At 40.5% G+C, this 27,657-nt stretch overlaps 1 protein-coding gene across 3 annotated transcripts in view; it reads right to left on the bottom strand.

Moving 5' to 3' along the window:
- BCHE (butyrylcholinesterase) overlaps nucleotides 1-27,287 on the bottom strand; it is a 55,264-nt gene extending 27,977 nt beyond the window's left edge. The window contains exons 1-2 of one of the 3 annotated variants that reach the window (XM_075761620.1): nucleotides 27,158-27,287; nucleotides 1,633-3,154 (exon numbers count right to left, since the gene is read on the bottom strand). In XM_075761620.1, coding sequence (XP_075617735.1) covers nucleotides 1,633-3,149 — 1,517 coding nt within the window. In that variant the 5' untranslated portion in view covers nucleotides 3,150-3,154; nucleotides 27,158-27,287. Of the gene's footprint in view, nucleotides 1-1,632; nucleotides 3,155-5,829; nucleotides 5,852-6,253; nucleotides 6,391-27,157 lie in introns of those variants that run through there. The other 2 variants (XM_075761622.1, XM_075761621.1) reach the window with 2 other exon arrangements.
- Between the last annotated feature and the right edge of the window lie 370 nt (nucleotides 27,288-27,657).

Below are 27,657 nucleotides of genomic sequence, written 5' to 3'. Positions count from 1 at the left end.
ATGAGTAAACAGGGGAATATCAGGTTGAACTAGAGGGGATGGATGACAGCTGTAATTAGGACTCTTTGGGGATGACAGTGTTTGGTTCTAACAAGAAAAGTTCCAACAAGGTGTTGAGGAATCCTAGTTTTAAAGAAGATGCATGGTTATTATTTAAGGACTTGAAAAATGCATTATAGTGAAAGCCTCAAGAGTGTAACCTGTTTTGTTTAAAAAAAAAAAAAAAGGAGGATTTAATAAAAAAAAATAAATGAGGGGGATTAAGGGTTATTTGCGTGGAGCCTAGAATTATCTCTATATGGAACACAAATCATAATGTAAAGCTTAGAAATTGTCAAGAAAAAAATAGTGTCTGTAAATTGGAGAAGCAGAATAGGCAAAACACAAAACTTCCTTTTATAACTGTAACTGTTTTAAATGTTATTAAGCTGTAGAACAACCTACCAACATTAGTTCTGGCTTTCCCTCACTGGACATGTCTAAGTCCCACCTGTGTTTTGTGTTATGTGCAAGGTTATAAGGACTAAATGAGCACAGTGGTCTCCTCTGATTTCTAATCTATTAAGAAAAATAGTTAGAGCCTTTTCCAAAGTTGATTTCAGTCTTTACAAATCTACATATCCTTCACAAACCAAACAAAGAGTCCACCATGGAAGTTAAATTAATGAAGGATTTTAAAATGTAAGTTATTTGAACATTTTTTACAGTGTGAATTAAAGGTTTGATTGTATGTTTTCACAGTTACAGATTTTTATATATATAACTTTCTCAGGGGAGAGCACAAACTGTGCTTCTGAGGAGACAAGATACCTCCCCATCCCATCAGGTTTGCAGCCTTGAGACTAATCGTACACGACTGTGGTAGCGGCTGTTTTTCTTATCGCACTGAGATGTTTTCATTTCAAACTGAATATTGCACAACCCTGCCATGCAGAGCGAGGGCTGTCTCACTTGGACTCCAGCTAAATAGACGGAATGAGGGGTTGTATTTAATCCATTTCAAACATCCAAATGAAATATGCTTATTTGCTTCTTATGCAGGCGAGGACATATTTCACTTAAAGATGAGTCTAATGGAAATAGCAAGTGCTTTGTCATCGGCTTCAGTGAAACCCAGGATTATACTTACAGCACACATGGGAAGATAGGCTTTCTGAAAAGAACATCCTGCAATTCCAATCACTTCATCATGTGAACATAATATACCTCCATATTATACACCTGCATGTTCTGAGCAAATTACATCTTAAAGGAAACGGGGCTTTTTGCTCCTACTTCTACTGTTGGAAGTCTTTCCCTGAATTTGAAATATTTTGTTTCTAAAACTTGAAACCGTGACTTCCTCTGTATCAACTGCTGCCATGGCAAAAAAAATGTTTTGCATTTGCTCTTATGGGTGGATACACATTGTTTTCTTAAGATCATCCAATACAAAGACCTGTGCATCAAGAGTTTGTTCTACAAAGACAGTGTTTTTATCAGAACTAAAACAGGAATTCTGGATAGCCAAACAATTAATCTTTCCTCAATAGTGTCATCAGGCTTCAAATCACCATCAAAACAGTTAGGGTTTTTCTACCTATGAAGCAACAAGCAACTGACCAATCAAACAAACTTCCATAGTAAACTTACCCAGTTTTTGCAAAAGTTGCCCAGTATCTCAACATGGACCGGCTTAAGATTTCTTCAGCTTTAGTGTAATTCACTCTTCTTTCTAGGGGCAATCCGAACACAAACTCGATCTCATAACCATGCATTACTCCCATCCACTCTGGCCAAGGGAGCTTTGAGGATCGGTGTTCAAAGAAATAAAAAAACACATTGTGTCCTACTTGTGCAAATTTTTTGGTAAATTCCACGGCTGGACATATTATATTGTAATCTCCAATAACATCATCCATGGCATCACGGTAATGTTCTGGCTTTTGCTCATTTTCCCAATCTGTATACTGAAAAATGATCGATTCTATTGCAAGTTGGCTTGCTTCTGGGAAGGACAGAGTTAAAGCTGCTTCAAATTCTGTTTTATTGATCAAGCTATCGCTATCCTTGCTGAAGCCAGGGACTCCATATGCTAGAAATGCTGATCCTTCATCTTTATTAACACCAACTAAGATCTGTGTTTGTTTGAAAAGGCCATTCTCAATCAATGTTTCTGGCATGTCCAAGAGAAAATCACCATCCACAGTTGGACAAAAATATACTTGCAAAAGAGAGTCATATGTTACAACAAAAATTTCATTCTCCAGTATATCCTTTGGGTCCTTGTCTTGGAGGCAGAGAATTAGCTCTGTCTCATTGCTGGTGGGACACTGGAGTTGTTTAGCTAAAGCCACTGTTCTGTTTCTGGCTTCAGATGCTGTTATTGCAGCCCAAGGGGCATTTGCAGATCCACTTTGCATGATGGCTCTTGTGAATAAAGGATGGCTTTTAGGAGAAAGGATATGGTAGCTGACAGAAGCCGAGCCAGCACTCTCTCCAAATATAGTCACACTTTTTGGATTGCCTCCAAATGCTGCTATGTTCTCCTGGACCCACTGAAGTGCCAATCTTTGATCAAATAAGCCTGCATTTCCAGGAGCTTCCTGGTTTCCTGGCAAAGCCAAAAATCCTAATGCACCAGTCCTGTAGTTCATGGAAACTACAATGACTCTTTCTACCCTGGCCAGAAACTTGCCATCATAGACCGGTAGGGAAGTCGACCCACTCTCAAAGCCACCGCCATATATCCACACCATGACAGTTGCATTCTTGGGTTTGGGAGAAGGAATCCATACATTAAGGTACAAGCAGTCTTCACTTAGGTCAGTTTTTGGATTCCACATCTCTGATCCAGGAAATCCCGGGTAAGTTGTATCTATAAGCTGGTAACAAGAGTTTGCATGTTTTGTGGCATCCCAAACATCTGACCACTTCTCACGAGGTTCTGGTTTTTGAAATCTCAGTCTACCGACGGGTGGCTGTCCATAAGGTATTCCAAGGAAGGCTGTCACAGTTCCCCCCAGTACCTGCAGGTTTGTCCCTCTGACTCTGCCTTTCTTGGTTGTAATGATGTTATCTTCAGGCATTGCCTTCCTGATGAACATATACAGGAGAAGAAGCCACATAAAAAATCTGATATAGAGACTTGTACCATTTGTCCAAATCATGATGCCTGAAACACAGGAAAAAAGAAATTCAGAATTAGTATTGCAATATATCAATACCAGAGCCAAAACAGTTCATTCAAAAAAGGTGTAGGTCATCCCAAGGCAGCTGAAAATAAGATGGTGCTGCTGCACAAGGCTCAGCAGTCTTTAATCAGAAGTTCTTGTTAGTTGTGTTGCAAAGACTGTGTTTAGTATGTGGTACAGTGCTTCAGAAAAACTTTGTCACTAAAAAAAAACATAGAACTGAAGAAGCCAGACCAGGGAAGGTAAAGTCATATAAGCAGACTTCGACTACTTCAGTTAGCAGATGACTTAACCACTTGCATTTCCACTGGCACAATGAACATTTTACGATCTGTGACGGAAAACACCATGCCCAACTAGCCTTTACTCTGTTAGAGGTTACTCTGGCAATTCGTATTCTCAAATCAAAGAGTCATAACAAACATCACTAGGCACAGAATTTTCCACGCATAAACACACACCCGATGAACACTGAAAAGGGGCTTGAAGCCAAGCTTTAATCCAAGGATTTCCAGGTCCACTTAAGTTTTGAACTATATGCCCATGTCACAGCAGATGCCTGGGCTGAAGACGCCATGGAGACGGCATTGCTATGAACCCAAAGCACTGGGTGATTTCACTGTCCTACTCATATGTCTTAAGATCCAAAGGTGTTTTACAAGTGAAGTACATGAAGGACCTCTGAACTGACTGTCAGTTCACCAGCTCCTGCGGGCGCCTGCCTACGGACGTACACCAAGACCTAAATGAAACATTTCTTTCAAGAGCTTTTTTTCTCTAAAGCAACTTCACCAAGTTAACAACCACCATAGTCACTAGAAATAGCCATACTTCTGCTACTTCGAACGAACATTAACATGCGAAAAAGCCAAGGATTTTTTAATATATGTAGGTGGCGCCTAATAATTTAGTCTGTGCTTCCTGAGAACTTTTCAAAGTGACAGTTAATATTGTCTTAAAGCTAAGGGTATAGATGCTGATTATACACCACATTTAAGCATACTAATAGTCCTATTTACCCCAACGTTTTCAAATGCTGTAAGAACCCCAGTATCTTCCCCTTGCAAGTGAAAAGTCAGAAAAAGACTATTTACATAAACCCATTTCTACGGCTTACATATTTGAAAATGCTCAACAAAGCTTCCTTCTATTTTTTGCTTTTTGCCCTGTTGTACATAGTGTGCTCTGTCCTGCCATTTTAAACAGGCCATTCTTTGTTAATGAGAAGCACTTGTGTCCTTAAAAGGAATGAGGCTAATTTCTGTGGAAAGTACAGCTGTGGCCTAATCTGAGCTCCTCTGCTTGTTTGTGTGTTCTTGGAAATCAACTGAGAAAATACGGCGGGGGAGGAGAAGGAAGAATTTGTGCAAAAAGAGGTTCCTAACGTTGAGATAGCATCAAAGGAGCAGGGAAGAAACTTCAGAGACAACATTTTTGGAGTACATCTAAACAGAGAGAAAATAGATAAATTTTAGAAAACAAACATTTACGCTCTTGTCTTTTTATTTAAAAAAAAAAATAGATAAGGTGGTGAATGGGTGCAATAGATTTTGGAGCTGGTCTGACACTCCACCTAGCCTTCAACTTAACTTATAGAAACCTGCAAATGCCCGCACGTATGTTAAACTTTAGAGGTGTGACTAAGTCAACCTGGACTACTCACGTGGTCCAGCAACTCTGGAGGAGTTTGGGCAAGCAGAGGCTGGCTCCGGCAGCCCGCAGTGCCCACACAGGAGGCTCACATCATTTGGTGGCATTTAGTTCCCCTCTCTATGTGCCAGTCATTTTTTTCTTCCCCCCATTCATTCCCCTAATAAAATCTTTTCAGAGCTGGGTGAGAAAAGGTATGTCAAGATTAGCTTGAGGCTAAACTCTTTCACCCTATGTTAACAGTATCTAGTTGGGTATGTGTGCACCCAATGCACAGCACTGTAGATGGGAAAAATAATTCCGACGTCTGTTGTTTCACTGACACTGTCCTTTTTCGCATACTCACTTCTAACATACCACCGAGGACTGAACCACAACAACAAGCTGGAAATAAGAAGAGATTTTCAAACAAGTGAAAATGACACCAAGAAAAGCAAGAGACGTTAAAGTTCCTAAAGCTTTTAATCTAAACAGTAATTAAAATTACTTCCCCTCTGCACTTTCCTGTTAATTAAAAAGAAATGGGATGGGAGGAAAACACTGTAGCATTGCAAAACACAGAGGCATAACTTTTGACCCTAAGAAGTTTTAGATAAGAATTTTATGAAGAAAAAAAACCTAACAAAAATTTCAGTTCTGTACCTTTGTAATTAGCTCTGCAAAAGAACAGGTGGCATTTTAAAGAAAAAGTTTGAAATAGATGAAGCTTGAAAAACACAGAAGTTTTGTACTACTGAATGAGAGGACTTGTCTAGTCTCGAGTCACTCTGCTAATATTAACAAAAGTAGCAAGTGACAGAGAATGATTATTACACCTTGAATGTATGGCAAATATTACTTTTAATAAGGTTTTTAATGCTGCATTAAAACAAACTCAACGACGTAAAGCACACTGAGCAAAACAAACATTACTCGATTATTACTATGAGAGCGAAAGGGTCAGAAGATTGCTTTAGCTCATCAACCTTAACCGAGCAGAGATATATCATATAATGTATTTGCATACTTTAAAAAGCTGCTTTCGTAGTAGTTTCCTCCAGCGAAAGTTAAACAGACTATACTTTTGTATTCTTATTCAGCAAGGGAACACAATTTATTTCAATGACTGTTTCATCTCCTTGTAAATCTTTACCCAGCCAAAAAATCTATACACAAGACTATATAATCACTATTTAAATAGAAAAGTGGCTTGAATTAATAAGCGATTTCTAGCTCAGCTTAATTTACTTAGCCCAGGATCCCTTGAATAATACCAAGGTCTGATACGCACTCCTGCTTACTCGTTCCATTTGCAGAGCAGAGTGAGTTTTCCCAAGAGAGCAACAAATGGGCAGAGCGTAACATTTTAAAAGATCCCAATCCCCGTGCAAATCAAGCTGAACTGTCAATTATCCTGGCAGACAGAGACGTGTAAACAGAGAATCACTTACCCCACTTCTATTACAAGAACTACAAAGTTTTTAAGAGTCAGGATCTTTGAATACTTCGGGGAAAATGCAGTATGCAGCTGCTGCTTTAAGCCCGTGAATTGGACAGTACTGACATTATAATCAACTGTTTCTGACACAAAGCTCGCGAGAGTTGGCAGCAGCAACTTGATCTGCAGGCAGCCGTTCCTTACTATCTGACATCTGCTCACAGGCTAATGGTAGAGTGGTAGAAACGCTACAGAGAAAAAATCAGGCACGAGCGTTTTGTAGGAAAGGGAAGATGCAGTGGTTTGTTCTTAGCACGGGGCAACAATTTTATAACCTGGAAAGATAAAAAAGAATTATAAATATTAGAAAAACCTGCTTCTCTTTCCTTCCTCTTGCCTGGAGCACTGATCTCACCTGTACTTTTTTGCTGTTGTTCAGCTCAAGTTTACAACAATTCTAAAGTACCTAAAATTTTTCTTTTCTCTGTAAGATAAGTAGTTATTTTGGGGTTCAAGCAACTGTGGCCGATAAAAAGGGAGTCTCCTCTGCACAGACATGTCTACCACTGGCAAGCATCAGTTGTGTTACTTGACTCATGGCCATCTGTAGGCTGCTGTAGAAATCTGCGTTGTCCTCTTCCGATGGTACCCATACGGCGTCACACGCTGTTTTCCCTCTCTCCTTAGGCTTCCAACAGGAAATCGCCCATGGTGCTTAGTACCCCGATACCCTCCTCCTGCCTGAAGCTCTGAAGCATTGTTTCCACCAGAATTCAGCACCGCACATGCAAAGCCAGTCTAACCCGCAGGTCAGTTGTCAGGGCTGCAGCACAGCCGGGGACGTGTCCCACAGTGCAGGGGGGGATAGTTAAACTGCAAATGTTTTGAGGTACAAACGAAGGCAGAATAGAGAAGAGGGGTGGAGAAGATAAATAAATTACATCTACCCCCACTACAAAATGTCTCGTCGAACCCACGTTCCTGAGCACCCACATGAAACCAGAAGGCCACCCCTTGGTGGTGGGGCGGCTGGGCCCCAGCAGCATCTGCTCTCTCGTGCTGCTCTGAAAAAAACCCAACTTTTCCACAATTTAAGGTTTTCTTCTACCGAGAGCCTTTGCTTCCCCTGTTAGAGCTGAAGACAATTACTTTCCCTCTGTTTAATAATCAAACTACAGCTCTGCTTCAATTACACAAAAGCAATATTTGGCAATGCATAGAACAGGAATAAAGCAGAAATAAAAAGTTAAGTATGAAGTTTATAGACCTTAGCATGGAGACTACAAATGATTTTTAAAAGCTAGCATGTGAAATAGTGTTTTAATAGAAAAAAGCTCAAGAAAGCGTGGTCATTTAGATCCTCCCAGTAATTTTACAGTCTAACTTTAGGATCAGACGTTTCAAAGGTACATTGGGGGGACCCGTCCATTGGAGAGGACATGTCCCATTCTAGACCTAAACCAGGTTATAAATCCCTAAGCTTTCAGCACAGAAGCCTCCAATATAGCTGCTAGTTGGGAATTCAGAATTCTTAGCCGAGATTGTTATCTCAGTAATGTAAATAGAAATATTTAATAACAAAATAATAATTTAATAACAAACCAGGATTAATTCGGAATCAACTCTGGTGGCAACTCTTGCTGATCAAAACTTCTCGGGTGCAGTTTCCTGCAGGAAACGCTAAGTTGTGCTCTTGAAATTGAGGCAGTTTGCAATGTTCTCTGACGTGTGCATTCGCTGACTTTCTCTAATGCCTCTTCAATCCATTTGGAAACCCGGCCAGGTGACACACATTTGCTTCATTGCTATGACATCAGAAGAATGAATCATAAGCCCCAAATCTTGTTAGAGGCCACTTTTAAATAAGGTATTTCTGATGTTTATGACAAACCATTGTGTTCTCAACCATCATCGCTGCCTTCACCAGGAGACTCAAAACACTGAAAATGCTCGTTCTGGCTTCATCTATGTTCCAGCACCGGCCATGTCGTCCTACCTCGGCTGTCACCAGCGCTCCCTTCCCTTCTCCTCGCCCCCCTCCGCTCCCCTTTGCAGTGCCCAAGGCACCTGAAACAGCCTCCTGCTCCGAGGCAGACGCCGTTACTAGACGCAGAACGCGGAGCATTTCTACGGCCGCCGAGGAGGTGACCCGGGGGTGAGTGAATCAACTCTCTCAGGCGGTAGGAAACACTGAGTTCAGCCGTGGGGTTACCTCGTGTCTTCAGGGGAAGGGAGGCATTAGGACAGACTGTTTAGCCTGTTATACTTCTTGGCTATTATACTTTAGTCTAATGTTAGACGATTATGCTGTACTTTTTAAGAAAATTAAGCCCTCTTCTATAATTTTTTCTTTTAATTAAAAAATTAACATATAAATTAAAGTTTCACAACTGTGTGCTGTGAGAGGAAACACTTATTTTAGTTATTACTTAGCTTACTAAAAATACCTGAACGAAAATTAGAGATTAAATACATTTAATGCCTTTAGTAATTCTGTGTAGAGTGGTCATTTTCTCAGTTTTCCTTTGGGAGCTTGAAAGGAAAACAGGTACAAACCAGCAGACAGAATATATATATATATATGTGTGTGTGTGCGCACGCGTGCGTGTGTATAAGAGCTGTTAAACATACATACATATATACATATATATGTATGTACACATGCTGATACTTTTAAATATCTCTATCCATTTATCTACCTATCTATAATGCTGGGGTTTTGGGCGGTTATGTAATTTTTTATTTAAAGCAAAGTTCTTAAAAATCACCACCAAAAATAAAAGTGTCTTTTCACTGTTTAATGTGTACATATGAAATAGATGTCACACTGACATAGTCATTTTGATACGAGAGATGTCCAAATCTCTTAAGAAATGAAAGGAAAGGCCAGCTTTAGGAAAGATTGACATTTAGCAGACTAAGAAGCTTAGAGAATTTAAACAATATGTATTATAGAAATATCAAACATTTTTGTTATGATTTAGTTCATTATTAAACTGCCCTTCAGGATATTACCTAAGCATATGCAGATGTTTACACTTATGAATACCTTAAATTATGCACATTCTGGGTTATCTTCAGGACTTACCTAATAGAGCAGAGAAATCTATGAGAGAGGAAACTGTTTGGAAAACCATATCTCAGATATTTCTGGTGGAAAACACATGCCTCTCTCCCAAGGTGTCCTCTGAGATCCCAAGCTCCGCTTGCACGTGAAGAGTCCCATTCACCAGATTTGATCCCACCCTTCCAAGCCCCTTACAGCCTCAGAAAGAACACCTGGGCTCCTGTAAGGATAACTGGGCTGAAAAGCTTTGCAAATCTCACTTCCAGGTAAACGATATCACATATGAACTGTGTGCACGTGTGAGGAAATATTTACATGTTAATATTATGTAAAAGTAGGAAACTTTTTTTTTTTTTTTTAATTGCTGAGAGGAACATCAACTAAACGATATGAAACATCACATGTATGAAAATGTGGGGAGGTTTTGTTTAAACTCCAGCCTTGGTAAGCTCCCTCGGGGGGCAGGGGGGTTGGTTGTCTCTGATCTCCGCCTCAGTTTTCATGCTGAGCATCTGTGTGACCTTGGCTCGAACCTCTGAGAAGCCCGCTACGTTGTGAGAAAAAGCTCTGAGCAAAACAAGTAAACTCAAGCTGCACAAGATACGAAAGGAGAAATTGCAGACAGGGGTAAGATTGCTGAGATGGGAACAGTTATCAGCTCAAGGACTCAGAGGGAAAACCACTGAAGCTGCAAGCTGTGATATCTTCAGGTAAAAAACCCAGAAGATGGGAGCTCAGCAGCAGCAAAGAACTACAGATCTCAGCTTTGGGGCTTGCATTCACGTTATTCTACTGTGTGTATGAGGAAATAAATCACTGCCTTTAATTTCGTGTATACCCCGCTTGCAGAGTATCTTTCCATACCCAAATACAGTGACCCCCCAAAGTTCCACCTTTCTCCTCTTTCTATATTTCTTCTGTAAATCTCATACGTGGTGCTGCACATAACCCCAGTGTATACCCAGGAATGTAAACCAGGGACACCCTAAATAAACCTGGAGAGCACCTAAGTGCTGCTGCAGGGATTGTAGCTGGTGGTCAGAGCCATCTGAAATTCTGTTGTCATTCTGGTTATTGAAAGAAGCCTCACTCCAGGGGAGCTTCCAGGACTAGCAGAAGTTCCCAACAATAGATCCGAAGGGTAATTTGATAATATTAGGAAAGGTGTCTTGGATACATACCATGAAAATGGATACCAATTTATTAAGTATACAGAAGACACTAACACTCACATAAGCCATTAAACATGATTATATTTTCCTCTTGTTGGTTCAATTATGATCTGCTGTACATTTTTCCTTATTACTCTAATTGTAGGTTGGTGTAATTTCCTCTTTATTAGCACAATTATGGTCTGTACTTTTATAAAATTCTTGAAGAAATCAGAGCCAATGAGAAAATATTGCCAGATAAAAGACAAAGGTATTAACATTATTATTTCTTTGGAATGTTCACTTACTCTTAATTCCTTATAGTACTCAGTATTTTGTATCATACAGGGATCAGATTCAATAAAGAAAATAATAAATGATTAATGTGCACACAGTATGTCTTGCATGACATTATTATAGCCTGCTGTTTACTTTATAAGAAAACAGGCAAAACTGGAGTGTTCTGCAACGAGCTGAAATCTTGTGTGAGCATGATAAAGCTAATTAAATTATAAGTTAGGTTTCACGGATTTCTGCAGAAGATTAATTATTTGACAGTATAACTGGTTTCCATTTCTGTTTCCTTTCTCCTTCCTATGGATAATAAAGCTCTAATTGTTTAAAATTAAGTAAAGATATCTGAATAACGGAGCTTGGTTGCTGGTTATCACCTACTGACAGTAGTGTGAAGTTCACAATGACAGTATGTCCTCATACCCACACTCTGTGAATAACTGAGAAGTTTGAGGGATAAATGAGCTCATTTGTTAAGTAGAATTTGTATCTGTCTGAAAGGTACAAACTCTTTTCAATGCTCCCAATCCTCACTCTTTGTTTTTGGCTTTATCACTAATACGACCCTCCATCTTTCAGTTCCTGCATCCACAGGAGAGATACACATCTCTAATGAAAAATGCCATAGAGATGTTCAAAGGTTTAGCTTAAGCCACCGCAGTTTTCAGATTTCAATTTCAACCAGCATGTTGAAAATAGGAATGAAAGAATGGAGCCTTACATCAGGACCTGCTGAGACCTGCGGGTGGGAAGTTACAGAGGAAACAAGGTCAGTGTGCCCCAGTCCATTCTCCAGTAAATGGGTCACAATACCTGAATATGTCACAACTATGGATTTTAGTGGAAATAATTAGGTGCTTGTCATGAAATAAAACTTCAGATCCACTGGTACCCTGTCGTTGCTCTGCATGGGGCTGAAGCCTGTGGGAGAGGAGGTCTGAGAGGTTACTGCAGCCCATGTGCGATGAAGGCAGCTGGGCTGCACCTTGCCAATAGCTTTGCTCAAGAAGGAGGAAGGCAGCGTCGATGTTGGTCAACATCAGGTCACAAGTTTTATTTTTCCTCGCCATGACTGTATCAGGGCAAGACTAAAAAAATATTCCAGAGCCATCCTTCCTTTATTTTCTATAATTCACAGCTGATTTGATCTCTTTGCCTGTGTGTTTCATGAAAGAAATATACCTTTGGGAAAAACAGATGACCTGGGAAGAGGTTGTGCTTATTTTCTTACCGCTGCGGCACAACACACGTAGGCGCACACTGACGTCGGCCATCGGGTCATGCCCAGAGACCGTTACGCTTGTGAAAGCTCAGGCACTGTTGAGCACTGTTGTAGTCCCATCAGAGAAGCAAACTTCTCAGGCTGAGTGACTTTTTAACAGAAGGCCCTTTCGTTCTGTGGATGTGCAAGTGTTGTGTAATGATGAAAATCTCATTATAAACATCTGTGCAAATTTTTCAGGAAGATGCCATGATTGGTGGATATCAGATAATTCATCACAGTGCCATCTGCTTGAAAAACAGAGTTGTCAGAACGGGTGGCTTAATGGTAAAGTAGACTTCCTCAGGTCTTGCTATATATCTACATATTAAGTACATAACATAAACTTAAAGGTAATATGATGTTCAAAATATGATGCTCAATATGAAGTTCAAAGATACAAGTCAAAATACTAAGGGCATTTTGATTCCAACAGTGTCCTTACAACACGAATCGTGTATAACTATCAGGAAACATTATTTTATAAAAGAGTTAGAATTATTCTTCATCAGTAATCTTCATTAGTTTATTAAGAGCACATTCTGCTCACGGTTGTTCTGCCCTGCGCAGATTCCTGATGGATTAACCCACCCCATAAACTTATCTTTCCTTCTTCTCACCTTCGTTTGCACCGAGGAAATCATACAAGCCTGAAACAGCACTGACTTTTCCCAGTCCCTTTCCATCTATCATGTAGTAGCATTTTAACACCGAAAACAATCCGTAAGTGTATTTTCCCTTAGCAGGGGTTGCAGCAGGTTGAAACAGGAAAGGAAAACTTCAGTGCACTGACAGAGAGCGCGGTACCACGGGCAGACCTCGCAGACCTCGGCTGGGGAGAAGAGGCATTTTTAGCAGTTGCAGGAACGTTACCGTTCTCTGCTCATTCTCTCACTTTTGCCTGAAGGCAGGTTCAGTGCAAAATGTAGAAAGACAGTCGGCAACCTGAAGGACTTTCTAAGTTATCAGACCCAGGGATACTGGGAAATTAAAAGATGTGCCCAAGAACATCAGGAAGACTGAATTACATTCAGATACCCAGAACTTTAAAACACAATCCCTCTTGCTTTGTTTTAAATCCCCCAGTTTTATAGCTGCAGTGTGGTTTTCTCTCAATATATTACTAAAAATTGAAGACATTTTTGATCGTAATCTTGAATAAAAGCAGCATTTCCATCCATTTTCTGCAGTAAACAGAAGTCAGCCCTTGGGATTCAGAGGCTGCATTTTCTAAAAGTCACCACAGGCAATAATCAGAAGAAGATACTGCAGAATACTCCTGGGCTCCTGAGCTGGTAGGCGTACCATGGGGAAGGAAAACCACGTCAAAGCGGTCTGCCCAGGAGCTGCCAGTGCCTCTTGTTGGAGCCACCGCCACAGCTGTGAATCTTTTGTGCACAATAATTAATCATAATAAAGGTTCTAGTGAGGATTTGGTCTGGAAATGGATTCAGAAGGCACAGATGGACTATGATGGCACAAAACCATGCACCTTCGTTTTTGCCAAAGCAGTGACTCGCTTGCCTTGAAGAAAACCCACAGGTAGGCAGGCAGGAGCTGCTAAGTGAGTTTTACGTGGTTTGCCTTTCATTGCCTATCCTGCAGGAACACAGCTTTCATAAAATGTCAGTCTATTTCCCAGTGCCGCTGGAGGAAAAAAGTGCAATGGCTAAGACTTGCTCAGTGAAAGCATTCAAGTGATTTTAATTTTCGTGTTCATGCAAAAAAAAATCCCAACACAGCTGATGAAAACATCGAAGATTTTGAGTGTCGCACAAAGAAATGCAAGTGCCCGTGGTGTTGCCTTTCTGATTAAGCATGCTTGTACTTATATCAAATATGAACTGTCCTCCCCAGTGAAAGGGCATTTACCAGTGTTTAGGGTTTAACCATGTGAAAAGTAGAAAAGCAATTTGCTAACTCTCCTATGCTGCCTTTTCTCTCCTCCTCCTTTTACTCCACACCCCCTCCAATTTTTAGTCAGTTATTCTCAGTATTGCCAAAAAATGTGCAGTGATGTTATTACATGCAGAGTATAAAAAATATTTTTCCTAATAACTGTTAACAGCAGCCGTAAACAGCAAAATAAAATAACACTAAGAAAAACAATCAATAAAAATCTGTACAAGAATTAAGTATTGGTGCATGAAATAGGAAAAGGGGCTGGATTCAGAGTGCTTTATAGAGAAACCTGGAAGCTATTTCAAGAGAAGGTGGGCAAAGAGTAAAATCTATCAAATGTTACTGAGATAATTATACCAGAACAGACAGGAAACAAGATGTTTGACCAAAGGGAATGTAAGTGGATGGATCCAGCTCTTTTCTATGCTTCCCAAATCATTGTCCTTTTGGGCTTAAGCCATCCCAGTGTGTCACCATGTAAATGATTTTAAGCTAATGCTGAGACAGCTGTTTCAGCGATGGGTGCCCGGACAGTAGGAATTTAGTTTGTGCTAAGCACCTGATGCATGGGAAATGGGGATTCAGTCTATGGGATCAGTTTAGAGCTTCTCCAAACTAGGGAGAAAAAAAAAAAATAAAAAGAAAGAATAAAATAAAAAAAGAAATAAGAAGCCCTGCAGTGTGTTCATCACCAGTGGCTCTTTTGTTGCTCTCACCAAGCTGCCCTACCCGCTCTTGCAGCCACGGTGTGTCCCTATCCCAATATGCACACCCAGACACGTCCAGCTCATCTCTGCAAACAAACCTGAAGACCATCTGGTCGGCAAGCAGAGAATGGGACTGTGCACAGCCAGTACCTAACAGCCCTCAGAACTGAGCCAGGGCAAATATAAATAAGCATTTATTTTGGATGATTAAATAAAGACTCAATAGAATCAATCTATATAAACAGCTCCACGCTCTGGTGTCTCTTCTGTGGTCTAAGAGGTTTTTACCCCTGAGCGATGTGGGGTTGAGCACGGGCAGACAGCCCCTGCCTTAAGCAGTTGGAGGGATTGTCAAGCTCTTCCTTTGGTATCTCCGGTGTTCTGGATGTGGGATTGCTACGGGATGAGCTATCAAAGGGCTGTTCAACAGGCATGCTGCTGTCTGTCTAGTATGCTACACTTGAGCCAAAATATGAGCCAGGAGCCTGAGGGTTTATGGGTATTAAGTGGCGATTTTCCAGCTTAGCCATTTTCATTGCATACGCAGATTCAACAGCAGAAGCCACAGAAGTGCTTCCTGTGCCTCAATATTTATTCAATAAAGTGGCTGAAAGACTGACATATTGCCTCCTCCTCCTCACCCAAAGATCCTGAGGGGGGGAAACATGGACTGCTAAAGCCAACAACCTCACTTGAATAATGGGTGTGAGGTTCTCCAAGCACAGTAAAACCCCAAAAGTCTGCTGGAAATGGCAGTGACACCGCAGTGAATGCCCAATCCAGTGATGATAACCAGCATTTGACATAGCAACCTTTTACTTACTGATTTGTGGCACTTTAGAAATTTTTCCCTCTGTCCCATTACTGGGTTAAAGATCTTTACCAAGATGTCTCTGAATTTGCTGTTGGGAAATTTTATCGTACATTTATACAGAGCAAACTTTTCAGAAAAAACTCCATGACTAGAGTTTCGGTCATGATCAGGACTTTTCATGTAACGGTGTGTGCAAGGAGGATCAGCTATGAGCAGTTATAGTGCAAAAAAAGCTTTCAGTTTAAGATAAGTGGCATCTGGTGGAAGCACACACACTGAAAACCACAAAGCAACATTTGTCAGCACATACAGCATATACCCATATACCGCTGAAGAACAGAGAGGTGTTTGTCTGAGATAGGGTCAGCCAGAAATGAAGACTGGAGTTTTTGGCAGGAGCTGGCATCTCAACAGCAGTGAAAATAAGAGGTAGGTTGAGGGCAGGCAGTGAGGATAAGTCGTTCAGACTTGGAGTGCAAGCATCTGCCTGCTAGCTCCTGTTGTCCCCATGGTGCCTCAAAGTCGCATGAAATAAGCCCGATCTTGGCTCACATTAACTCATTTAGTATAAATCTTTGGCATGGCATACAAGAGAATGTCAGTAAAAATGGAGCTGTTAACGCATGGATTTTTAGCACTATATACAATATGTCTGGCATTACTGTAGTGCTGTTAGCAGGAAGGACTCTGGCGCCGTCACGATGCAATATGCCATTGCCTACCGCAGTTATTAGCATGTCTACCTTTGACAGGATGCCTTAAGAGTTTCTCCACGGGACAGCTGCTATATTACATCATGTCAGTGAACAGGATAGAGCTATTAATGACTTTTAACACGATACTCCGTATCCTGACAATGCATGCTATTAGGCGGTCCTCAATCACCGGATCACGGATATTGATATACCAACCCTAACAGCTCTAAGGATGTACGGTGCCAAAGTGTACTACCCACGTCTGCAAGAGTATATAGTAAAACCATTAGGCAAAGACTCAAAATGTTATTTAGTTCAAAGGAAAATTATGAAATTTCAAGCCTGAGCATCCACAGATCCAGTGTATGCTAAAAGTAATCTGAATTTTCATTTTCCAGGTGCCCACCTATTCTTGGGTTAATGACTGAGTGTTACAACCAGCTTTTCAAAGATATAACAAAAAATATCGCTGTTGATTTTCCTGGCAGACTGCTTGCATCACTTTAATTTAGGAAGCAAACCATTTTACAATAATCACAGACATGTAAATGAGCCAAAACTGGTGTTTATTTTGTTGCTTTCCAAATTTAAGCTGACCTAAATAATTTAATACAAAATTTGTAGCAATGAGAACACAATTTGGTGGACACATATGGGAACACATTGAATTTGTACTACGGAATTGTTACTCCTCTGAGTAAAAGACGACTCGCCCTCTAAATGTACTGTAAATGCTGGTACAGCATCCACTTTGGTGGCACGAATGACACTGTGAAAACAGTCCAGACCCTCTCTGTGTTCCCTCCATTTAACATGGAAACGGGAGAACTTTCTCTTACCCAAGCATGAAAACTGGGTACATGCTTACTCTCTGAGTGGGTGAATCTCAGCTGTCAAGACTGGCAGGTGTCCCAAGCAGTATGTTAGGTTGCTCATGACAAATTCTTTTTGCTTACAGGAAAATATGGGATAACTTTAGCAAACAGTAGGGGAAGCAGGGTGGGGACGGATCCTGTCAGCGGTGGTGTGTGTCCGTGCTGCCCCAGACACTACCCAGCAGTTATGGCAGTAGGGGCTGGTGGAGACATGTCAACTCAACCCACCTGATTTGAGGTTCTCCATCCAGTAAGCAACACTGTCACCTACTTTGGGAGCAAAGCAAAAAACAACATCTGAACTGATGGACTATAATTACTGAGTGATGAAAACAAAACATATTAAGCAGGTAGACCTGTTGTCACTGTGCTCACCGATAATTTTTAGCAGCTGAAAAATATTCTGGAGTTTCTCCACTGTGAAGCAGGATGTGTGGGAAGCTGGTACAAAGGCATTTCATCTCAGAAGTGGTTGTTTTCTGTTCATAGTGACGGCTAGCTGTGGCAGAACTGAATGTGCTTCCTGTATCTGCTCCAGTGGGATGCAGGGATGCGGGAACCGCACCACCTCCCTGTGCTTCAGTGGACTATAGGGAAAGGTTGTGAACAACAGGATTTGGTCTTTGACCATTCTGTCCTCTAATTCAACACTCAAGGAAAAGAAAACAATTCTTTGTCTTCTCTGTTATTTTTTCCATTTTACACTTTTCCAAAGCTCTTTGTACAGTTTTTCAGAAATATCGTCACTGGTCTTCATAATGTTTTGTCCTATTTATGTTTCCTCTATAATAAGCTAATTCATATTTCCTCTCTAATAAGCTAAAGCAGAATAAGAAGCATTTTCATAAATTTCAGTACACTTTATATTTTATATATATTCAACCACAATAAATGAAACTTAAGTCTGAGCTTAAATGTAAGTCTAAATGCATTAATCATACTTCTGTGTGGATTAAGAAGCTTTCTTGGGCCAAGACTGTGAATCATACTTCAGCCGTGAACAGGACTAAAGTACAACGATGAAGCAATGAGAAACCCTAGCATTTACTTGTGGTGACAATCCTATAGGAATCTTCGCTGCATAAAAACAATGCTACTTTTGGCTGAAAGCACTTCAGCCTTTCAGTGCCTCAGTAAGCATCTCTTAAGATCCCTTTTCTCTCAGGTCCAAACCCACACAGCCTGAAATCAAGGGTTCTTTCTGTCAAGTTAAGCAGGATTGAGAAGTCTGTGTTCTGGACACAGCCTGAAAGTGAAAAATCTTGCAGAGTCTCAGGACCAGCCCCAGCATTGGACTGGAACCCCACAACTAGTGGCTTTTGTCCCATTCTATCTGATCAGCAAATGAACCGAATATTGTAGTTTGCAAGAATTTTGTTCAGCAACCACACCAGTGCCAGCTGCATTGCTAGTAATATCACAGCCCTTTCTTCTGAATCAAGCAAAATAGAAAATGTAATTAATTTTATTTGAAAATTCTGTCTGAGCGTATTTGGCATCCATTTCATTTCACTGCCACATCAGAAGATACACTCTGACCAACATCACATGCCCTGAAGACACAGAAGAAAGAGAATAAACATTATTATTGGTGTTTGAATATTCAGTCTATGTAAATGTATTATATACTTTGCTTCATCATAATAGAAAAAGCGAGCAAGACAAACTTGTACTGTTTTCTGCACACACTTTCCTTTTGTCTTTTTTTTTTTTTTTTCAAATTTTGCATAGTGCGTATTGCAAGCTTTTCTTTTTAGTTATACGCCTCTAGCTATTATCTTGGAACAAAAATTCAGACATACCCAGCACAAAACCACATGAAATGGCTCGTCACAACGGCGCCTCGAGGTTTCAGAATCATAGATGTTGGAAAGGACCTATTAATTTATCTTTTTGCATATGCCTTTGCAGTCTTTTCTATTTACTCTGAAAACCTCAGGTAAAATGGTATCTTACAAACAAATTAGTGAAAAACAGCTTCAGTTCTGTACAGAAAAGGAGTGGGTTTCTGGGGAAGGGAAAGTCCTGTGTTTTCTTGTGCAGCTACCTGATGGGATGCATTAGAATAAGGGTAAACCACCAGGTTGTGCTGTTGCCCTTAAGCAATATGCATCACCACGGAGCTACGCTACTGTGCTCATCTGATGGCTGCTATTCGTCTGGGAAGGCCCTAAAATCCTAGAAAACCAGAAAGAAAACAAGTCCCTCAGACTCATTTTGCTCTTGATTATACAGCTCAGTATTTTTCGTAGGACCTTGGCTCGCGTTGTAAACCACTGGCAGTGTTTGCTGGCCATGAAATTCAGGTACAAAAATAAACACTCCGTCTGCACAGGCTTAGGATGCAAACAGTGCAGAGCTGATCCGAGAACTGATGTTACACTCAGCGCAATTTCCAACATACCGTCCATTAATGTTCAGCACTGCAGCTTACTTTCACTACTGCATTTTCCCCCACTGCTTAGACTGTTTCAGTTTTTCAAAACTATACACTATTTCAAAAATCAGAAGTGTAGTGTGGAGAGAGCTCAGAGGATGCCTTGAATAAGCAGAGATTGAAGATGCTGGACACCATGTCCGTTTGCAGTCGGAACCTCAATGCTGCTTGCACTAGACTAACCTTTTGAATCTTATGAGAGACTCCGGCATGCTAGACTAACCCATAATTTTTTCAGAATATCTTTCAGATTACCCTTTTTGATAGTTTATACTTAAGATATTTCTTTTTCTTGCTAATTTCTGAATAGATTTAATTTTTTCAGGTTCCCCATTACATGGTGTCTAAGCAAATCACCACTAAACTGAGCAGATTTTTTTTTTCTACAAGACTGATCACCTCAGACAGTGATGTGACTCAAAACTACTTTTCTGCTATGTCTGACTAAAGAAATATATTAACTGCAGAAAAGTAATAACATCTTCCACTAAATAGCAGAAATTTTACATAAGAAATATGTGCAAGAATGACCACGTCGAGTCTGACCAAAAGTAAATCAACAAATGTCAGGGAAGTTTGCAAAAGTAAAGTAGAAGAGCAGGCTAAACGTATAACAATACGTGTCAGACTTTCCAACCAGCAGAAAACTGAGTCTCAATCCGAGGTGAAGCTTTTGTATCTTATTGCCACCCAGAGGTTTTTCTTCCTTGAATTTGTCCAAGCACTTTTTGCGACCTTGTAAACATCTGGCGACAAGATCCATTGCATAAATACATGAGCCGTGAAAAACTGTTCCTTTCAGTTTGCTTTTGAACCCACCACCTGCTAGTTGTACATGGGATATAGAAAACTTGGTTAACATTCAAGGCTGGATCCCTCATAAAACTAGATATTAGACCAGTTTTAGGAGTTTGAGGCACAAAAGACAAGACCATCCAAACCAAAACAAGACAAGACCAAGCTGAGGACCTTTAAACCTAGGCTAACTAAGTCAGAGTCACATTTGGAGATTATTTAGTTTAATTTTAACTTCCACTTCACTAAGCATTTGATTGTGTATTCTCTTCGAAATATTCCCAAACCTTTCAGGATAATTCCCCAGCTACCCTTCAACTTTTTGCTCGGTGCTAGAGTAGCTTTTCCCTGCTGTGTGCTTTCCTCTCGATTGATGCAACACATACTGTCTTCTATCTTCCCTCAAAGTACCCCAAGAAAAAAAGCTTATAGATCCGCTTAAAAAAAAGAAAAGGGGGAAAGGCTCCTCTTCTTTCCTGCACCTCAGTGGGAATACACTGGGAATTGTTCTAATACGAGAAATGCAACTCAGGTTATTCAGGTCCCAGCGGGGACCTGGTACCGTCCTGGCTTGTGGATCACACTTTAGTTGCAGATGACATGCTGCACAGTTACTTTATCTCCTAAAATAGTCTCCCCAAGCACGTAACCAGATTTTTAGCTACCGAAAATCAGAGTAACACTGTTATAGCCTGCTTCTGTACATCTATCTAGCTGAGATGCAAGTCTGTCCATTAAGAAAGAAGGTAATTATATGTTGGACATTTTCAAATTTCCTACTGTCTAAATTATTGAGAAGCAACAACTATTATGTCAAGTCCAGTGTTTCAGATGGAGTGATAAATGTAAATATAAAACTCCAGGACATTTACAAAGTCGTGAACTAGGGAAAAATCCCCCTGTTTGGAAATGTTAAAAATCTTGCCCCACAGATCTGTTCAATGCCAGCAAAAAAGTTAACAGAGAATAAAAGCAAACCTAAGGACATCATTCAGTTTTAGTTTTAGAAGGCTTATGACGCAATCTATCACCAAAGCCTATTACGAAAATTTGAAAACTACAGGGTAAAAGGTAAATTTCTGCCATGGATTAAAAACTATTCATGAGAGAGAGAAAACAAAGGAGAAGAAAAGAGATCTGATTCTTGGCACAGAGAGAGGTTAATATGGAGTGCCCCAAGACTTGCTGCTGGGACTGATTTTTGTCCCTTTGAATCCCCGGCATAATGCAAACAGTACTAGCTTACTCAGCAAATATTCTGCACTTCGCTACTGCAGTAAATACTTGTGCTCGCTTGCTTTAGATCAGGCTCCCGAGCCTGTACGCCTTAACTTGTAATAGCACCCACAAGACTATCAGGGCACACAAAGAGGAAGCTTAATCTCGATGTGGTTACACTTCAGTAGAAATGTCCCAAGGGGAGAATCTGTGTTACTTGTGATTGCTCATAAATCAGAACAAAGACAATTTTTCTTTTAAACCATCCGGTGAGTCTGAAGCTCTGCAAGGCAGATAAAACATATTTTTCCCTTGTATATTGAAAAAAAATTGTGGGAACCATGCTGCTGCTGTGTAAAACATTGCTATTATGTCTGAATGAATGGCATGCAGCATCAAAAAGATTCTTTAAATCCCAAGTAAACTCCATCTTAAAGGTTTAAGTCATACCATGCATGTACACAGATGTTTAGCACAGAATTAAATGGTATACAACTCATTTTCCAGTAAATGTAGCCAACTGGAAAAAACGGTAGAGGAAGTTTCATACAGATGAAGATTCATGAATCTACCAATACAGACACTAATGGATTCAGAGATGGTTGTTTAACTCAAAAAAAAAAAAAAAAAAAAAAAAAAAAAAAAAGAAATCTAAACAACTCAGGAAAAATATCTGTTTATTCTTCAGAAGCAGCCAAAAATGACTGTTAGCAAAAAAATAAAGTCCAATTAAAAAGTTTGCTGTTATTTCACATCCTCTTGATGATTTTGAATTCAGTTTCAATCACAACATGGAAAACATGTAAAACATACAAAAGAAGCAAACAGAAATGTGTTCTAGGCAACAAGAGCTTTCAAAAGTGTAAACGCAGTTTTACACACGGTTCTGTGCATTTTTTTGACCAGCAAAATCAGCAAAACTCTTTCTAACTGTGCAGTGTCTCAAAAGCTGAAAATCTGCCATGGTCACACTGATTAGAGAAATCTGACTCAATTATCCTGTGCACATATATCAAGATAAAAATACTAAGTACAATGAATACTCATGATTCAGAACATAAATTGATTAATAGTCAGTTCAGCCAAAAAGTTGTCTTCATGGTGTATTTCATATTTAGGCATCATGGCAGGAGGAATTGGCAGAAAACAAAGTTGAACATTTAATTTCCATTGCCAGTTGATGAAGCAATGATCTCAGAAAATCAGTTGCCTTATGCCAATGCATATTGATATATGTGACTATCTAATATTCTCATTTTCATTATGAATAACGCTGCCTAGTGTAGGCCACCTAAAATATCTCATTTTTCTAAAAATATGATTGGAAGCCTTCCCAGCTTACACAGTATCTTTGCCCTTCTGAGAATAATGTAGAACTGAAGTCAATAATTGTATTTTATTTCAGGCTGTGTGTAGCACATGCAAAACATTCACCTTCTATTCACAATGCAGGATTAGCAGTCGTGAAGCCTTCATGGTCTCTGTAGGGGAACTGGTGGAAATCAACAGTTGATATCCACCTAGAAAGGAATTCACAAAGTATCCCTGATCTTTAGTGGTATTGGTAAGGATATCTACAACATTTTTTAAAAAATGTTCATAATATTTTTAAAATATGTGTTTTTCAGTGTCTCCTTTTCCTTTTTCTCAAATACATAGGTTAATGTAAGGCTGAGGTTATTAGTTTATTTTGTTAGAAATGTAGCATCTCAGTTTCCATAGATTCCTGTGTTACTTTGCTGATAAAAACACAGTTTAACTAAGCTAGAAGGCCTACTAATGGTAGTAATCCCAAAAGCATCTGTTTGTTGGAGCAGGCTGATAGCTTCTGCCTACGTTTTTCCTTCCAAACATGTTGTTTAACAAAAATAATATTTTTTTTTTTTCCACAGGAAAATTCTTTTAGACTTCTTGCTTATCATGTCCAGACCTCTACTGGTCTAAGAAATCATTATATATTATGTCAGTCATTGCTCGATTAAGCATAATCTTGTAGTTTCTTGCTCACTTTGCTCCTAATGGAGGAGCATATGACAATCTCAATCACTTCTGATTGGAAACTTACTCCCCTTTCCAGAATAAATGTATACAAAACTATTTTTAACGTGAATGTTACCATTTCCCTTTACGTTTTCCCCTCCTGGATATTTCTTTATGGTTAAATTCATAAGAAGGAAACATTTGCATTAGGTGCATCATTTTTCTAAACTAAGCCAACCTGCTTCAGTCTATCAGGCTTTGTGGGGATAGGAAAGAATTTACTTTCCCCTCATCATCAAGTAAACCTTCTCCACCTTGTCCCTATTTGAAAGCATCATTCTTGACACAGAAGGTTTGAAAATATATGCGTCATTATTGGAAAGTACACCAATATCTCATACTTCATGTCTTATTTCTATACAGCTATTCCAGTGAAACTCTCCCAGATTAACCAGAGCTGTCAAATTCTGCTGTTTGTCCCTGAGTGCATGACACGGTTTGATTTGACGTTACCAAATCAAATAAGCTTGCACGATAGTTTGAGATGAACGCAAACGCAGGAGTACCAGAAAGTCCTCCGAGATGTAAAATCTGCTTTCTGACTACCCTGCCACATTTCCCTGGCTGCTCTGAGCTGGTCCAGGACACAGGACTTGCTATATCAGGTGTAGAAGTCATCAACACCAGCAGCAAGCCGTGTGCTGGTAACTGTGTTATTATGGTCTTATTTGAGAAAGAAACTGAATCCACAGCGTCTTCAGCATTGCAGAATGATGTACTTATTTGAAAATAGAATCCATAGTTTTTCTTCCCCAGTCTAAGTTCTAAAACTTCATCTTGTTTCTTTGAAGTCACTCTGGTAGAGGGCAGGCCATCAAAAGGATAGAGCCAAGACATAAGAAAAGAAAAATAAACACTTTTTGAAAAATAATTATGCTGCACAGAAAAGAAGGACCATTGGACTGTCCGGAGTCATTCCTTCTGCCTTTCTCGCTTGGTTTACAGGACCCCGGTGCCTGTTCTTCCCTCTGGGCTCATCCACCCCATCTATTTTGCAGTTTTGTTTTGGGTGAGAGAAATGAGGGAAGACCATTTCTTGAGTCAGAGAAAGACTGAGAATACCGATAAAGACACAAAGGAAATAAAAGCAGGGCAGGTGGCGCAAAGTAGGGCTGGGATGACCTGGAGTGAGTAGCAAGACCTGATTTGTCCATTATTTGTAAGTGAGGTGGTAATTCAGCACCATCATTGGATGGTCTACTAACGCAGCCTCTGTGGATGGCACAGCAAGACGGGGGGACCCAGACTCTTTTTTTCCACACTTCTGTCTGATTTCCTTCTCAGTGCAGCTTTGCACCAGTATTCCCCTCTGCTAGGTACGAAGTAAACTGCTTTGGTTCGAGGCAGGAGGCAACTGCGTTCCCTGTCCACGGGATGCACCCACGCGCACAAATACACACGCAGCTTCCAGTGGAAATTTCTTCAGAGATTTTTTTCTCTTCAGAAAGCTGCTTTGTGTAATTCCATACTGACTGAAAGGATTTGCAGGGGAAAATACATCCAAATTAAAATCAGTCACTTTAAAAACATGGAAGGAAAATTGCTGTGCAACAGTCATACTTCTGCCAGAGAAAAACAGGCGTAGAAAGGGAAGAAAAGTCTTTCTAAGAGTTTTTCAGCTGGGACAGCCTGGGAACTCTGTTTTTCAGAATTCTTAGAAACGCAACGATTTACTGCTATTGCTCACTAAAACAAATATGCTAGTTATGGTAGAAGTGCAGAGACTTTTATGCAAAGACTGAAAAAATGAGGAGCTCAGGGAGCCTGGAGCAGCCTGACAGACCAGTCCAACTTCTCCAGGACCCAAAGACCCGAACACCAACGCTGACTGTCCAGAAACCAACCTATAAAACGAGATCAATCCCAGGAGGAAGAATGCAAAGATTTAACCAACCACTACAGCAGCATCACACGTGTCAATCCGCTTAGTTACCTACAGCGTCGACCTCAGCGCTATATCAGCTAATGAGTAACTTCATCTGTGCCACAGCCCGTCTCTTGTCGCTGCGGATGGCCTTGGGGTCAGCTGGGAGAGAGAAGGGAGGAAGCTGAGGACAACTCATGCGTCATGAGGAAGCTGAAGAAGAAGGAATAGCCGCTCCTCAGCGCTCGGCTTCAAGCAGCGAGCTGTCAGGCACGTTACATTAATAACTGTGATTTGTAACTGCGAAAGCTCGGGGATATCAGCAGTGCCTTGAGGAGCTGTGGCCAAGGATCAGCTGCAAACAGCCTCCTCGCCCAGGAGGAGGTTCCCCAGTCTGGAAAGCACACAGCCTCCCCAGCAGAAGGGAACAGCACTTTGGAAAGGCACCATCAAGTGATGGTAAACTTCAGTGTCTGAGTTTTGCTAATCTCGTGGCACGACTGCAGCGCAAAGAAAAATACATTTGAAGCATCAGCCTTATTGCCAATAGTTCTGTGCCAGTGGAGTAGCAGGAAATCAGCTCAGAAGTGTTTGCTCTGTTTCTTCTGTTTACAACATGCTTTGCACAAAAGACATCTGACAGCATTATCAGCTAGAGAGAAATAGCTGCAAACCGCAGTGTAAGTTCAAGTGCATTTATTATGGCTGGATTTTTGATGATTGGAAAATTCCTGGTGGGATCTAGGAGGTGCAAGCAACTGACATTTAAAACATTTTAATTTCACCTTAATGTCCCGCTAACACTTTAAAGAGAAAAGAGTACATGCAGTTTCATTTCACACTGATGGATAATTTTATCTCATTCGGTTTACTCAACCTAATGCTAATTCTCACTCCAATATTACTGTGCAATTTTAAGGCTGACATTTATTTCTTTGACCGTGATAGATTTAGATGATGTCTTTTCCTCCTCCGCAGCATTGCTAATTCCTACACAAGTCCCCTTTGCTCAGGGGTGACCCCACATAAGCTGGGCACAAACCATCTCCTTGTGTCTACCTTTCCGTGTGTCCGTACACATTCCAGAGTCACTGGGTGCGTGTCCCCATGTGGCACAGAGGTCTCTATATGCCCTTTTCGGGGCTAAGATGAGATTATTTTGTAGTAAAATATAATAGTAAAGTATTGCAATACGTTTAACTGCCTATACATTCTCCTAGAGCACATTTCAACAATAAGGAGTATAGAAAGGACCAACAACGTGATGTTTTTAGCCATCAGCAATTAGATAATTCTCTTTTGGGGTTCCCACAGGGGACCACCCCCATTTTCCCACTTAACATCTTTCATCCGTGCTCTGTGCGTAGCCTAAATCACAAGGCAAGGTAGGTCTAGCGGTCTGTTCCAGGCTTTGGGTGCAATTCAGTTCATTTCCCCAGAACCGTGCCTTGGGATGTGCATGGCTGACTGCAGCTTTGGACACCCTGCGGCTGTTCTGGTGCGGTGCCAGTGGCAATCTCTGCAGGGAGGGGACAGTCCAGAGTTCAGGACTGAAGGACACCAAAGCACCCGGAGCCCCCCGCCGCGGCGCTGACGGGTCCGGCTGGTGCTGCTCTCATCGTTTGCCCGCTAAAATGTCAGACCCGTGACGTTGGCAACAAATTTACACGGAAATGGCGGGAGGGAAACAGCACGTATTTGTTTATTTACTCTAACCTCCCTGCCTGAGCAAATCAACACTTCCACTCTCCTACTTTTAACGCTCTTTCGCCTGAAAAGGAAGCAGAAAAGACCAACCTCAGAAGCTGATTTTCCCGTCTTGCTGCGTCTTTCTTTGAATAAAAGAACTTTCTCAGGCCAAGAACGGACTACCGAGTAGCCAAACTACTTATATCTGCAATTGCTGGTTTACGTGCTGGCAGATAAGCATCAGGTTAAGGAGCCAGGAACATCACATGACTGACAAGATACGCTACTTTTTTATATGTAAATAATGTACTTAAGTAATGGCACTTTGGCAAACAACTGGAGGAAGCGCACACATTTCTGCTCGGCTTTGTTGACACATCTGTGCATTTCCCACTTTGCTGAGACCTTTGCCTATTATAGCGTGTTTTTATAGTTGCTGATAGGACTGGAGGTTTTTGTTTGTTTTGAAATTCTTTCCAAGTTCCAAAACAAGTACATGTAGATTTAATTTTTTTTTTTTAACTTTTTGCAGTTTTAATTCACAGGGTCAATTTGTCATTTGAGTGGAATGTGCTGGATTCCATATTGCTTGTATTGGAAATAAAGAA

This window comes from Balearica regulorum, chromosome 9, assembly GCF_011004875.1.
Source record: "Balearica regulorum gibbericeps isolate bBalReg1 chromosome 9, bBalReg1.pri, whole genome shotgun sequence".
NCBI lineage: Eukaryota > Metazoa > Chordata > Aves > Gruiformes > Gruidae > Balearica > Balearica regulorum.
This window is presented reverse-complemented; position numbering and strand designations above follow the sequence as displayed.